Genomic DNA, 15260 nt, shown 5'->3' with positions numbered 1-15260 from the left:
AGGTGACCTGAGATTTGCTGGAACAAACAGACGGTTGGGGGCGCTGGTGCTTGGGCCTGGCTGGTCCCGAAGAGCCTCCATGACCTGCTTCTCGATCTCCCAGGTGAGGGCCGCTACGACAAAGTGGCTGGGAAGAATGGGGGCTGTCATGGCAGTGGTCTCGTCCTTCTGAAACATCCGGGAAAGGGCATCAGGTTTGATGTTGCGAGATCCCGGGCGGTAGGAGAGCGTGAAATTGAAGCGGGTAAAGAACAGAGACCACCGCTGTTGACGGGAGTTCAGCCTCCTGGCTGTTTGGATATACTCCAGGTTTTTGTGGTCTGTCCACACTATGAATGGTTCCTTTGACCCCTCTAACCAGTGCCGCCATTCTTCAAGGGCGAGCTTGACAGCCAACAGCTCGCGGTTCCCAATGTCGTAGTTGCATTCGGCAGGGGTTAGCCGACGGGAGTAGAAGGCACAGGGGTGCATCTTGCCATCCTCAGCTGCTCTTTGAGAAAGCACTGCACCCACTCCCACGTCCGAAGCATCTACCTCCACCACAAACTGCCTTGCTGCATCTGGCATCTGGAGGATGGGAGCAGAAGTGAAACGTGTCTTGAGGATATTGAAGGCCTTGTCAGCAGCTGCTGTCCATTGTTACGGTTGTTTAGTGCTGGTTAGCGCCGTGAGTGGTGCAGCCACTGTGCTATAGTTTCTGATGAACCTTCTATAAAAGTTCGCAAAGCCCAAGAACTGTTGCAACTTCTTCCGAGACTCAGGAACTGGCCAGGAAGTGACAGCCGACACCTTCGTGAGATCCATCTGAATGCTGCCCTCGGTCACCACATACCCCAGGAATGAAACAGTTTTTGCATGGAACTCGCACTTCTCTGCCTTCACGAAAAGAGAGTTCTCCAGCAGGCGGCGCAGGACCAACTGGACATGGTGCGTGTGTTCTGACAGAGTCTTTGAGAATATTAAAATATCGTCAAGGTACACAAATACGAATTTATTTAGCATGTCCCTGAGGATATCATTCACTAGGGCTTGAAAAACTGCTGGGGCATTGGTGAGGCCGAAGGGCATGACGAGGTATTCATAGTGGCCGGTTGGTGTGTTGAACGCTGTCTTCCATTCGTCTCCCTCTCTCACTCGCACCAGATGGTAGGCATTGCGAAGGTCCAGCTTTGTGAATACGGTGGCTCCCTGCAGCAGTTCGAAGGCAGACGAAAGTAAGGGCAGTGGGTAGCGATTCTTAACCGTGATGTCATTCAGACCCCGGTAATCTATGCATGGACGAAGAGAACTGTCCTTCTTGCCGACGAAGAAGAATCCCGCTCCTGCGGGGGAAGATGACGGTCTGATTATCCCGGCGGCAAGAGAGTCATTAATGTAGTCTTCCATGGCCTTCCTTTCCGGGGACAGTGAATAAAGACGACCCTTGGGAGGTGCTGTGCCAGGCAGGAGATCAATCGTGCAGTCATAGGGTCTGTGTGGGGGTAGAGATGTCGCCTTGGATTTGTTGAACACCTCTTTCAGGCTGTGGTAACAGGCCGGAACATTGGATATGTCGGGGGTAGCGTTAGATATTTCCCGGTGAACGGGCAGGGTGGCCCCCCTTAAACAGGTCTGGTGACAACTCCTTCCCCACTCACGGACTGTTCCTGTCTCCCAGTCGATGTGGGGGTTGTGCTGACGGAGCCACGGGTATCCGAGAATGAGTGGTTGGCCAGGTGAGTGTAGGAGGTGAAACTGAATGGACTCCTGGTGGTTTCCTGACAACAGAATTGTCACAGGGGCGGAGATGTGAGTGACCGTGCCAAGATAATGCCCATCCAGGGCTCGTGCAGGAATGGGTTGTGTCAGTTGATGATGGTTCACGCCCAGTTGCCGTGCAAGCTCAGGGTCCATGATGTTTGCTTCGGCTCCGGAATCCACAAGGGCGGCCAATGTATGAGTCGTGTCGGAAAGCTGAAGGCGGAGATGAAGCAGGGTTTTTCGGATGGGGGGAGACTGAAGATTTGTTGAGCTCACCCGGATCTCCCCTACACCTGGTGAGCTGCGGCTTTTGCCGGACAGTTGGCGACACGGTGATTTTCACCACCACAGTAGAGGCAAAGGTTGGAGCTTAGACGGCGCCGACGCTCCTCGGGAGTCAGAGAGGCACGGCCAATCTCCATGGCCTCAGGCTGATTGAGTTGACTTTGGGACTTGACAGGCAGGGGCTGGACAGAGGAGATATCAACCCGAGTGCGGATGGCAGGTTGACTGAGACGCCCCTTCTCCCTCCTCCGGGTCTGTATACGGCGGTCAATGCGGACGGCAAGGTCAATGACGGCATCAAGTGTTGAGGGCGGGTCATGAGAAACAAGCTCGTCTTTGATATAGACCGCCAAGCTGTGGAGGAAGGCTTGCACCAGTGCCTCTGAGTTAAACGAGCTTTGACTGGCCAGGGTACGAAAGTCAATGGAGAAGTCTGCCACTGTCCGATTGCCCTGACGGATGGTGAGCAGAGCTTGTGACGCTTCGGCTGTTGGCGAGCCTAGGTCAAAGACCTTTAACATCTCCTCCTCAAAGGCACTGAAGGAGGCACAGGCTGGGGTTTGCCGGTCGAATTCTGCCGTTCCCCACAACCGAGCTCGGCCGGTGAGATGGGTGATGACATACCCCACCTTGGCTCCCTCCGTTGAGAAGGTCCTGGGCTGTAGTGCGAACTGGATTCGGCAGCTGCTCAAGAATGGCCTTACTTGCTTCTGCTTCCCATCGAAACGTTCCGGGTTCCCAATCTTTGGTTCAGGAGCGTGGGGATCTGGTGGCAGCACTGCCGGGCCTGCAGCATTGGGACCTAGGGCATCTGGAGAAGCTCCAGCGGAGGGATGAAGGAGTGTCGGTGGTACAGGAACAGAAGAACCAGGGGTGGGTGCAGGTGGAGTAGCCGGGTTTGAGAGTAGTTGCAGGGCTTGGGCTAGCTGTTGTTGCTGCAGTTGAAACTCTTGCTGTTGTAGCTGAAACTGTTGCTGCTGCTGCTGAAGCTGTTGCTGTTGCTGCTGGATCTGTTGTTGCTGCTGGTTGAATTGCTGTTGTTGTTGGTTGCCTAGCTGGAGAAGGGAAACGATGTCGCCGGCCATCCGATTGATGTCTCCCTCAGTGCGCTCCAAACGCTGTAGGGCAGTCATCTCTGGCTCTTCCTCCATAGTGGTCAGGGGGTGCACTGGGTCCATGATGGTCAGATCGTTCTGTCACGGACAGAAGACGACCCAAGAGCGCAAGTTCAAATTCAGAGTTGTTTATTGAAGGGTTCAGGGGGGAAGAGGAGTGAGTGGATCTTGAGGTCTTTGGAGGTGCCGGTTCCAGGGGTGCTAGGAGTGCCAGGTGTGTCAGGGGTTCCAGGGGTGCTTGGGGCTTTGGGGTTTTTCAAGGTCCTGTGGGTTACCTGGGCTCCGGGGGTCACCAAGTGTCCGGGGGGTCCCACATAGAATTAGGGTGTATCGGTGCATGACTTCCTAAAATATCACAATAGCCCATTAGGCTATTGTTTTTTTTTAAATCTAAGCCAGGGTGGATGGACTAACAGAAGTCTGCACGTAACTTACAATGTCCCATAGAAGGCAGCCTCGCATCATTCTGTGTCATTCACGTCAATGGGAAGATATTCCTCCAGAGAATCGCAAAAAGCATTGGCCTCCTCTGGCGTATGGAAATATTCCGTAGCCCCCCCCCTTTCGAAGTCACCTCTAGAATCGCCGGATACTGGAGGAAGAATTGGCACCCCCTTCTCCTAAGCTCCTTCTTCACCGTGGTGAATTCTGCACACTTCTTCGCAGTGACCGTCGAGTAGTCAGGGAAGAGGCTGAGGCCGGTCGTCTCATCCTCCAACTGTATACCCCCCTGGTCCCTGGCTGCTTGGAGAATCATGTCTCGATCGGTGTAACGGAGGAGCTTGAAGATGAGGAAGATTATTGTGACGGCTACGGTCTTGCAGCTCAACAAGTTGTTGCTCAACAGTATCAAGACGCTTGTTATCACTTTGTAGAATCGTTCTCTGGGTTCTTTGCTCGCCAGACAGGGCATCCATTTTTGAGCACACAGTTGCCATGTGCGTGGATAATTCACTTCTAATTGTAGCCATTTCAGATTTAAGAATACACTCCAGTCTTTCCATAGCATCCTCCATACCGAAGCTAGCACCTGCTGGCTTAGCTCGATTGTCCCCTTTCCTTTCCTCTTTTGGGAGGTAGAAGATGGAGTTAAAGTCAACTGCCTGCGTGTCAGTGACATTTAGAAACATAAACAGGCAAAATAAAAAATGTGTTTTCTGATATAAGCGAAAAAATACTGAAAAAAGGGCTGAATGTCAGGAGCTCCCTCAACACGCGTGCAGTTCAATCAACACGTCTCGTGATCTACCATTTATTTATTTTTTTAACATAGGCCTCCCCCAAATATTATCCCAAAAGGTACCGGTGTTTGCCAGTTGTCTGCTGATGTTGTATAACCTTTTGGATGTTTTTGGGAATAAATAAAAAATCTTTTTTTGAAATGTAAACAAAGCGCTGCCCCCATTACAATGACCAGGATCTCGGAAAAGGCTGGAGAAGAAGAAGAAGAAGAAAATCTCAGGTACTGACAAGTCCAGGGTAGTGTGAGCATTACAACTGCATGTTGAAATTGACTGAACTGGTCCTTTAACATCAGATCACCACAACAGAGAAGACAAACAAAGAGACAAACAAACATATACTACACAAGGAAACAGACAGCCATTGTCAGTTCACGCGACGTTCCAGTTTTGGTCCTAGCACATCCAAGAATAATGCAAACCTGTTTAACCCCCTGTGTTCATTATGCCTGATCACTGCTCGCATGGCTTGTTATCATGAGTAGTGCCTGTTCATATGTGATATGGGTTTGGGTTGGTAATGGGTGGATAATCACAAAGAAATTTCATTCATTTTTATTCTACCAACTACTTACTCCCCATTTCTTTTCCTCTCAGTAGAGCTGACACCCATGGCTTCCCTTACTGATCATACATGAATTATTGATCATTTCGTTTGCCTAGTCATCCTTTTTCTTCTTTTTGAAAATCCCCATTCATTCGCGATTTTTGCTTATCATAGACATCATTGAACAACCAGCGTTAGCCTATGTTTTATTACTCATATAAATATATTTACCCCTGTAAAATACAGTATACTTTATACATTATCATTTTTGGTGGTACAGACTTGCTGGCTGTAACTTCACTGACAATCTCTGTGAGATTGTGCATCCAGTTCTGCAGTCACCAAACTCCCTGACAGAGCTGGACCTGAGTGACAACAACTTGGGGGATTCTGGGGTTCAACTTCTCGCTAAAGGATTGTCTAGTCCCCACTGCAGACTGCAGTCATTGAGGTTGGTGATATCTCATCACTGTGAGGAGGATTTTCAACACACAGATGATATAGTATAGATTTATATGTAGCAAGAATCAGGTTTAAGAACATTGCATTTTTCCAATACATCTTTCTTTTATATTCTATTTAGTGTTGCACTGATACCGATACCAGTATCGGTGGATCGGCACTAAAATGGTGGTATCGGTATCGGCGAGTACCAACAAATAGAGCACCGATACCATTTACAGGTGCTTGTATGACACTTAAACAGCCTTGAAATTAGTTATTTCATTGATGTATTTAAAAAGTATAAAACGTTTTGCTGGATTCACTTTGTATTTGTCTTTTTCCTGTTTCACAAAGGTAGGCAGCAGCCTGACAAAGCCATGCAATGATTTTACATCCAAGTACTATGCACTACAGCCCTTCATATACATTTCAAATAGGGTGGTATCGGTATCGGTATGGTATCGACCGATACTGCACAGCCAGGTATTGGGGCCAAAAAATGGTATCGGTGCAACACTAATTCTATTTATGCCCAAAGACTTAGAGAGCTCACCCGTTTCCATTCATATATAGAGTATACCACTGCGGCAAAAATTGAGAGACAGCCTCAAAATTAGTTTTTCTATTCCTACTACTTTCTGGTATGTGTTAAAGTAAAATGAACATTGTTGTTTAACTCTTTAAACTACTGACAGCATTTCCTACAAATTTCGAATGGAAATATTGTCATTCAGAGCATTTATTTGCAGAAAGTTACAAATTGTCAAAATAACAAAAGATGCACATTTTTTAGACCTCAAAATGATGATATTCACTTTAAAACAACATAATAGTAATTTTGTAATTGTGTAATTGTGTGCAAGAGTTTAGAAATCAATATTTGGTAGAATAACCCTAGATTTCAATCACAGCTGCATCTTGCCATGCTCTCCACCAGTCTTTCACATGGTTCTTTAATGATTCAATTCCACCTCTGTGCAAAGATTCAAGTTGCTGAGCTTCGTTTGATGGCTGGTGAACCCCTTTATTCCTTTTTAACACATTTCAGGAGTTTTCCATGGTACTCAGTCCTGGAGATTGGGCTGGCCATGATATGCTGATGAAAAAAGTCAACTAATAGTTAAATAGATACCTGGGGAGGTCTGCAAACCAGTGTCTTGCACCTGCTGTGAAATTTTGCAGAGAATAATGATTATCTGAGGGTGCTTCAGCAAGGCTGAAATTGGTCAGATTCATCTCTATAAACAGCGCGCTACTGAAGCCACAAACAAAGTTATCTTGGAAGAAAACTTGCTTCCCTCTACGCTGACAATGTCCCCTCACTCTTAGGATCGTCTTTTTCAGCAGGACAATTAGTGCAGGTTCAATTGTCCCAAAAAAGAGGTTTAGGAATATTTCATATAGATTTTTCCAAATTGTTTTTTTTTAATCAACTACAAACCCCATAGTCTTCGAATCCACCTGTTTCCAATTTTTTTCTGAAGTGGAAACGCCCAGAATCCAAGATGGCGGATATGTGGTCATATTCTAACTCAATTGAATGTAATTGAAAGAAACATGTCATATACATTTTTGGAATTGGTGTTTGTTATATTTCTTAGACCCCCTGAATACAAAACAACCCGTTTCCCATCCTTTGTCAAACTTCAACATGGCATCCAAAAACCCTTGAACTAGCAAATATCCTGGATCTCCTCTATATCTGAACTGACCCCTTTTGCAATTGGTTTATCTGAGGTTTTATTTATTTGTAGGAACTTGACAAGTTCCTCAATAGCATAGCACCAGGTGGAGCAGGTGTGAATTATGACAGGATTGGAGCCCACTGACCATCATCAAGATGCCTCGGTCTCAGAGGAAGAGCATCTGAAATTTTGGGTGACACACTATAAATCTTGTGCACAAATGTTGGCTTGCAATTGGCCAGTTGCAAAAAGAATGCCAGGTCCACCAACTAAACTCTCTAGACTGATCAGGAAGTAAAAGAAAATCCTATTCATTCATATCATACTGTAGAACAACTATCCAGAAGAATGGACAACCTCCTTATTCCACGCAATATTATAGAGAACACTAGCTGTGCAGCATCATTGAGGGAGACACAGTTTAATTAAATTTTTATTTTAGTAATTGGTATTTTTCTTTCATTATAAATTCACACTTGTTCCACCTATACTTCGTGATACCAAAGGTCTTACAAAGGTATGATATTGTCGCCTATTACTAGGGTTGTGGGTGTGCTCTGACTGTAATCCCAAAGAGCCTAGTTCTGTGAGCAGAGTTTATGTTTTAGTTTATGTGATGGCTGACTTCACAGTCATGTAACAAATATTATCAATAAAATTCAACAATGGCTTTATAGACTTAAAATACTTAATATGCCAATTTTGGCAAATATGATGCCATCTTGGATTTTGCCCCTAAAAATGAAGGAAAACAAGTTGTTTTCTATTCAATGTTGCCCTGGAATTAAAAAAAAAGATTAACCGAAGAAATTCAAACCTTAAAACATTATTAATGGCAAATTGTCTGTACACAATGGCAGCCATCTTGGATTTGCCACCAAATGTTAAGGAAAAAATTGGAAACAGGCGAATTTGTATTCTGGGAGGTCCTAGAAGTAAAAAAAAAACCACAGAATGGAAAAATCTATATGAAATGTTCCTAAACTTACAACTCAACCTGCACTAAATGCTCCACGCCTCTCAGCTTGGTCAAGTAGTGTGAGGATGGAGGATCACCAGATCAAGACCCTGTCATGGCCAGCCCAATCTCCAGGCATGAGTCCCATCAGGTGGGGAGTGGGCATCGGGAGATCGGGGACTTGTCCCGGTGGGCCGCGGCCGTGTAATGTAACATTGCAGCCAATTCAATTCTTCAGCCGACCTCAAAGTTATTTAACTCTGCTTAGTCGAGCTAACTAAACTACACATTATTTATGTATAAAAATTGCTCATTGACCTACCACTATATATACCGTATACCAGACCGTAATACCTCAGTGACGGTGTCAAACAGTAAATTGGCCACACCCCTTCTCTACGGAGACACACCGTTAGGTCGCGGAAGTCATACAGTTTACTAGATCTCAATAACATAGTTTCGTTTTCAGTATGTGAAGAACCTGTGATATTTAGATTTGTAACCAAAGGATGGAAATATTAATAAATTACGAGTTATTTTGTAACCTGAGTATCCTGGGGTTTCTAAAAACGTAAATGCTCCCGAGAGAAAAGGGAAGAGAGAGAGAGAGGGAGAGGGATAACAGTGGACCTGTATCCATGTAAGAAGTGGCTGGCTTATGCCGGGCCTGTTAGCCAACATCTGTGATCTGTCAAGGCGGTGCAGTCCATGGATGTGTCTGGCAAACAAGCGAGCACCCTCGGGAGAGACCGCAAAGTGTTCCAAACGCTGATATGTGTTTGTACAGCGCTTAGAATTTCTCCGGTAGTTCCGAGAGTAACTGGCCCAGTTTAACACACAGTCAGAAAGGAATGTTAGCAAGGGTTAGCCTGAGCTAAGCAGAGAGAGAGACAAAGGAAGGCAAATAAGACGTGTACACATGAAAATTTGTTCACAACATAATTCAAAACACTTCTAAAGTACTGTATCTCAGTAGATCATCGTTGCCCAAATATTGCCCACTCGGGAGAAAGTTGCACGATGGTCCAAGCACACGTTAACTGCCTCTAGACTGGAAGGGTTCAAAAGATTCTGTTCTAACCAGTTGCGTATCTGTCCCCAGACTAGCAACAACAAACACTGCCTTCCTAGCAGTGTTGGAGGGATTTCCAAAAAAATAAAGTTTAGAGTTACTGGCCCATCTTTTGTAGGATTCGGCAAAAATCAAACAAATGCTTTTGTTCATGAAAGTTTTACGCAAGTTCTTCTCTGTGTCCTACTCCGATCGAAGCTGTAATGTGTGAGAGAGTAAACAAGGAGGGGTTTGGTTTATATAGAAGGTGGCCCCTAGGGGAAGGAGGAATAAAGTGGCAGGGAAACCAACCTACACTTTTTTCATATCTACTAGTCTTTCCAATACCTGATTGGAAATACATGGTTGAACTTTTGAATAATTGTGTCACTGAGGAAATCATAAAAAGTCCTTTTTCATTTAATTTGCAATTAGCTCTTTTTATGTGTTTGTAATATTTCATTATGGGTATGGGCACAGTTACAAATATACATTGAACTCCCCAAAAGCCTTAGATCCTTGGGGTTTGACTACATTTGATCACAACTGTAGTATATACCCTGGGAAAGAGCAGAAAATTAGCTTCCCAATGGTAGCATGTGTAGCAGAGTGGTGTTTACCATGATTTCAGACTTTTACTCAATCAGGTTTTAAAAGGTGACTACGCTAGTCTCGTTAAAGGGTGAGACAACCCAGATGTTGAAACACAATTTTCCCCCGACAGGTTCTAGATGACAAAGGAGGACACAGCTGTTACACATACAATTATTTTTATTCTCTTCTTTTAGAATTCCCATTCAGTAAGTGCAGGTAGTTCACCTGGCATTCATATAATATAACATCAATGGTTACTGGGCCTGTGTGATTACTGTGCAACCATCAGTAGGCTGAAGGAGGTAAACACGGAGTACTACAATAATATTTTAGATAGTTGGCATATTCGCCACACTCTGAACCAATAAACCCACAACAAACTGAAAATACAAAAATAAGGAAAACCAAACACAAGAAAATAAATAGGCCTAAACCATGCCAAACTGAAAAATAACACTGCACACAAGATAGGGTCACAATGAGGAGATGTCTACGATTTAAGAATCTTGAGGGATACTCAGCAACTTCCCACCTCACACAATAGTTAACACTCGGCACAGTAATAACAACCCTGACCGACTGGTCTCTGGTGACCCACCTCTTACCTGAGAGGTGGAGGACCGGAGCCAGCCGTCTCAAGACAGTACATCGGAACAACTTTCTAATCTGCCTTAATCAACATGAGCTTGTAGTTATTAAAACAAGACAAACATTGAACAAAAACCCTGGGTTTTTGGACAGCGGCATCCCCCACCCTAGCCCATGGGCTGCATGCTTCCCAGCCTGGAAGGCACAGGGACAGAAAGGGTTAACACATGAACGACGCCATGTTCATGGTGCGACATTGAAAACAATTTACTTCTGGCACAGGCAAAACCGGGGGAACAAAAAATGTATAAGCTACCTGGTGACTGTGGTATACGGGTCCTGAAGCCTCAGCCAGGTCGATTCAGCATAGCACGCCGGGTGCTGGTTACAGCACGCACGCTACCCAGGCTACGGGGAATTAGCCACAGCACCGGCCATGTAAACACAGGCCCTTTTATATGACCCGGAGGGGGTTGGCCTCGCCTCAACGCGTCGCGTCACAACGCACGCGCACATACGTCTGGTTAGGGGTGGTTTAGGCCTTCTTCATTTTGGCAAGAGTCATCTAGGCCACCCTGCCGTCGGTTAGGCCACCAGAGGTGCCGGTTAGGCCACTGGAGCTGTCGTTTAGACCAGCTTTTTATTATTATTGTACAAACACCAATAACACTAACCCTAAACGCTAAACCTAACCCACACCCTAACCCTAACCCTAACTCACACCCTAACCCTAACCAACACCGTAACCCTAACCCCTAACCCCAGCCCTAACTCTCTGTCTTACAATAATAAAAAGAACGGGCACTCGGTAGAGCGCAAACCTTCGCCTACGCCACTTATTTTTTTCTGTCCATCTTCAGAGTGTGGGGCATATCATTCTCCAAATGTTGGTGTTAGTTTCATTTAAATCAGACCGGAATTAAGTTGAGTTAAGATGAGAAACGTGCATTTTGCAAGGTCTTGACCCCACTGACCGTTGACCCCCAACCGCTAAAAAACGTATGGACACCACCATGACGTGTGGCACATCACAAGATCGGGAATTGAATTCTGCACATCTTGGCACTGGTTTCAGGCAAATCGGATGCCAATCAACCGAGATATCGTTTTTGACCTTTTCATGACCTTGACCTTTGACCCAATCACTCCCAAAAAGTAATCGATTGTTCCTTGGGTCATGACCAATCATCCCACTAAATTTCATAAAAATCGGCTCAGTTCTGTCTGAGTTATACGAAGTACAAACAAACAAACAAACATATTCACAAATAAATAAATACACAGCGGTCAAAACATAACCTTTGCGACAAAGTCGGCGAAGGTAATAAAAAAGCTGGCCTAACCAGCAGCTCCAGTGGCCTAACCGGTACCTCTGGTGGCCTAACCGACGGCAGGGTGGCCTAGACGACTCTTGCCTATACGAAAAAGGCCTAAACCACCGGTCACCGTACGTACGTACACACACACACACACACATAGGGGACCTAGTCCAACCTGTCACACATGCATTTTCTAATAAACCAAAGAAATATCTATGTAAAATGGATTAAAACATGTTTCTATGCAACTGTAAAAGACAATTTCATTGAATTTCATTTTTCTGTCCTGTTTAACCTTTTTTCACCATTGGCTGTTAAGTACTTATCTTTGCAACATTTCTAAATTAACTTTTCTGAATTAAAAAAAACCCTGCAAAAGTAGGGTCGCCTTAAACTTTAACAGTTTTTTATGCTTGAACCGTTTCATGCCATTTACAACTGTGAATTACAACACACTTATTTTTGTTTTTATTTGTTTTATTTTAAATACAGATGCGTAATGTGTCATACTGTATTCATATACATATTTATATATTTCATATTTTCTGCTACTTCCAGGCTCTCTTTGTGTCTCATCTCAGAGAAGGGTTGCACATTTCTAGCTGCAGCTCTGACTTCAAACCCTTCCCACCTGAAAGAACTGGACCTGAGCTACAACCATCCTGGAGAATCAGGACTGAAGCTTTTAACAGCAAAAGTGAAGGATCCTCAATACAATCTGCAGATACTTAAGTATGGTGACACATGTACATCACCCTGAGGAACATACTGTACACCACTAAAATATGCCAGGACATCGAAATCTAGTTTTACATTGACTTTTATTTTTGTTACACCTGGGGCTCAGTCTTTTAGAGGCAAGGGCTATGCTAGCATCATACAGTCAGTCACCTTCCGAGTTAGTCTACTGTCCAAAGGAATTCGAGACGATTCGTTTAATGAATTGTTGAGAGGGGACCATTCGAACAAAACGTTGGACCATTCGTACAAGGCATGGGGCGTTTCGTGCAGTACCTGAGGATTTTTCGTAGAAGACCTAAGGACGTTACGTTCAACCCATGCAGACCTTTCGTTTAACTGGGCAGACGTTTAGTTTAGTCTGCCTATTTTATTAGACTATTATTTTTATATTTTATCAAACTTGTGTGCCTACCACCACAATGTAATGAAAACAAAAATGGAACCATTTAGAAAGTGCGTGCGTGCGTCTCTATTTTTTTAAATTAATTTTTCATTTTAGTTCAGGCTGCTTTTTTATCATTAGGCCTATTTTATAGCCTATTTTATAAATATACTATATCGTAACGGACTGCCTCTGCCTCCTCCGGAGTGAGATAGCAGAGTTACCCCCTGTGCACTACATCTGTCTATAAAATGGAGTTAATTTCAAATGGCGGGTGAGACTGTCAGGAAGCAACAAGCCGAGAGAGCAAGAGAGAGGGAACCATGAAGTGTGCGCCGAGAAGATCAGCATTCGCAAGAATGCTAAGCCAGACATTGATGTGAGCTGTTCCAAATTGAGACCAAGCGCACAAGTCTGCAAACAAGGGTTTTGCAAAAGTGCACTACTAAAAATAAGAAAAGATATTCGTTGTGTTGATCTGAGTTATTTCTAATGTGTTGGTCACTGATTTGTATTCATTTTTGGAAAGGTAAAGGCAGTCTTATTGTTGCCTAGCTGGCGCCCATCTCATAACTTAAAACAGTCGGTTGCACCGCTACAATATCGACGAAATGTTAGGCTTAAACATTAGGCCTAAAATGTAGGCTTACAACAGTAATTTAAAGGTAAGGGATAATGTATTGTCCACACGTGACTATAAGAAAATATTGCCTTACGGGACGAATAAGACCCCCGATGCCAAGGCAGAGAGCTGTTATTCCGCTCCGAAGGAAATATATTTCCGTAGTCACGTGTGGACAATACATTATCCCGTTTATCCCGCCTTTACCAACATTAGAAAGCATAGAATACACAGTTAACCAGTAGTTTATAGTAACAGGTTTATTGCCATTTTATAGCCTGCGCAAAGAAAGATAGTTGTTCGTGGAATGCTCATAATATAAAAATTGTTTGCAGGCTGCCTCGTTCACTGCGCGATATCTACTAAACTCGGGTTCATAACAGGATCATTTCTATCTGATCAGCGACAGTATTCCAGAAAAAAACATAGACAACCCAAGCACTGATGTGCGCCCTGACCATCATCAATAGCCTATCGATCCTGCTACCTGTAGGCAGAACACTGTGCGCCGGATGGTTGACTGGAGGAGGCAACTCTAGTCTAAATAGCAGGCTACTTCACCCTTAAGGAAACTATTAACGAACTCCCCACTTGTTAAAAAAATAAAAATAAACGTCGACTATAATGCACCTTCTGCAGACAACTGCTGGCACTGAGCAGAAAGCTATACAGCAAAATATTGGTTATCGGTCAACACCATGCACTTCACAACTCAGGCGCATTCATAGGCTATTCAAAAATAGAAAGGTTCCGCGCTCACAAATATTGTAATAGGAATGTGGTAGCATCACCGATCATGATATATGATAATAGGCTTTCTGAGCATACTGACCTTTTTAAAGTTAAACGTAGGCATAACTGTGGACAGCTGCAGGCACTAAATTATTTGGCTATTTTATTAACCATTTGCCGATGGTATTTTAGTGCTTTTATTTTCTGTCATAATACCATGCACTTTCCCCCTCGTCATCTGTTTGCTTAATAGAGTAGTGCTCAACAATGTCCAGTCACGTTGCTATTATTTGATACACTTACACAATTAATGCTCCTTATTTTCGCTGCTGTGTCAACTGTGATGAGCCTATTTACAATTGTCCTAAGACGTCAAACTGGTCCTGGATTAACGCATCACTGTTACGTTATTTGTTCTACTGTATGCATCTAGGCCTATATTCGTTATAAAAACAGATATCTTAGAATGAAGTCTTATGAATGGTCCACCATGCTTAATTCCATAAAGCATGCCAAATGAACTTGAAAGAAATGCGAAATGAAAACAGTGTGTCAATGCAAGCTCTTTATTTGTTAATAATAAATACAGTATGAAATAGTGATGTGAGCTGTTCCAAATTGAGACCAAGCGCACAAGTCTGCAAACAAGGGTTTTGCAAAAGTGCACTACTAAAAATAAGACAAGATATTCGTTGTGATGATCTGAGTTATTTCTAATGTGTTGGTCACTGATTTGTATTCATTTTTGGAAAGGTAACGGCAGTCTTATTGCTGCCTGACTGGCGCCCATCTCATAACTTAAAACTAAAGTCGGTTGCACCGCTACAATATCGACGAAATGTTTTAAAATGTAGGACTACAACAGTAATTTAAAGGTAAGGGATAATGTATTGTCCACACACAGTAGTAGAACGCAGGTATACGGAGTATACCCACTTCTAAATTTTAGGGGATTCAGTATACCCACTTAAAATTGATTGATCCATTATTTAGAATGGCATAAATATATACAGTATACCCACTTCAAAAAATGCGAGAATATACAGTATACCCACTTCAAAAAAGTAGACTACACCTAGACTACAAATATTTTCCTACGGGGCGAATAACACCCCCGATGCCGAAGGTATCCATTGCGCGCGGCCGGTCGCTTTGGGAACTGTGGGTAAGTTGCATTTGGGTAGGCTATTGCGCGTGTTATAGTTGAATTAAGTAA

At 44.0% G+C, this 15260-nt stretch overlaps 1 protein-coding gene across 1 annotated transcript in view; it reads left to right on the top strand.

Annotated features, from left to right (window-relative positions):
* The window catches only part of LOC134455555 (NACHT, LRR and PYD domains-containing protein 3-like), a 44276-nt gene that overhangs the window by 12917 nt on the left and 16099 nt on the right, over nucleotides 1-15260 (top strand). The window contains exons 7-8 of the mRNA XM_063206695.1: nucleotides 5209-5379; nucleotides 12126-12299. Of these exons, the coding sequence (XP_063062765.1) occupies nucleotides 5209-5379; nucleotides 12126-12299 (345 nt within the window). The remainder of the gene's footprint in view (nucleotides 1-5208; nucleotides 5380-12125; nucleotides 12300-15260) is intronic.

The sequence above is a fragment of the Engraulis encrasicolus genome, chromosome 1 (genome assembly GCF_034702125.1).
Source record: "Engraulis encrasicolus isolate BLACKSEA-1 chromosome 1, IST_EnEncr_1.0, whole genome shotgun sequence".
NCBI lineage: Eukaryota > Metazoa > Chordata > Actinopteri > Clupeiformes > Engraulidae > Engraulis > Engraulis encrasicolus.
Note: the sequence above shows the minus strand (reverse complement) of the source record. Positions and strands in the feature narration are given on the sequence as shown.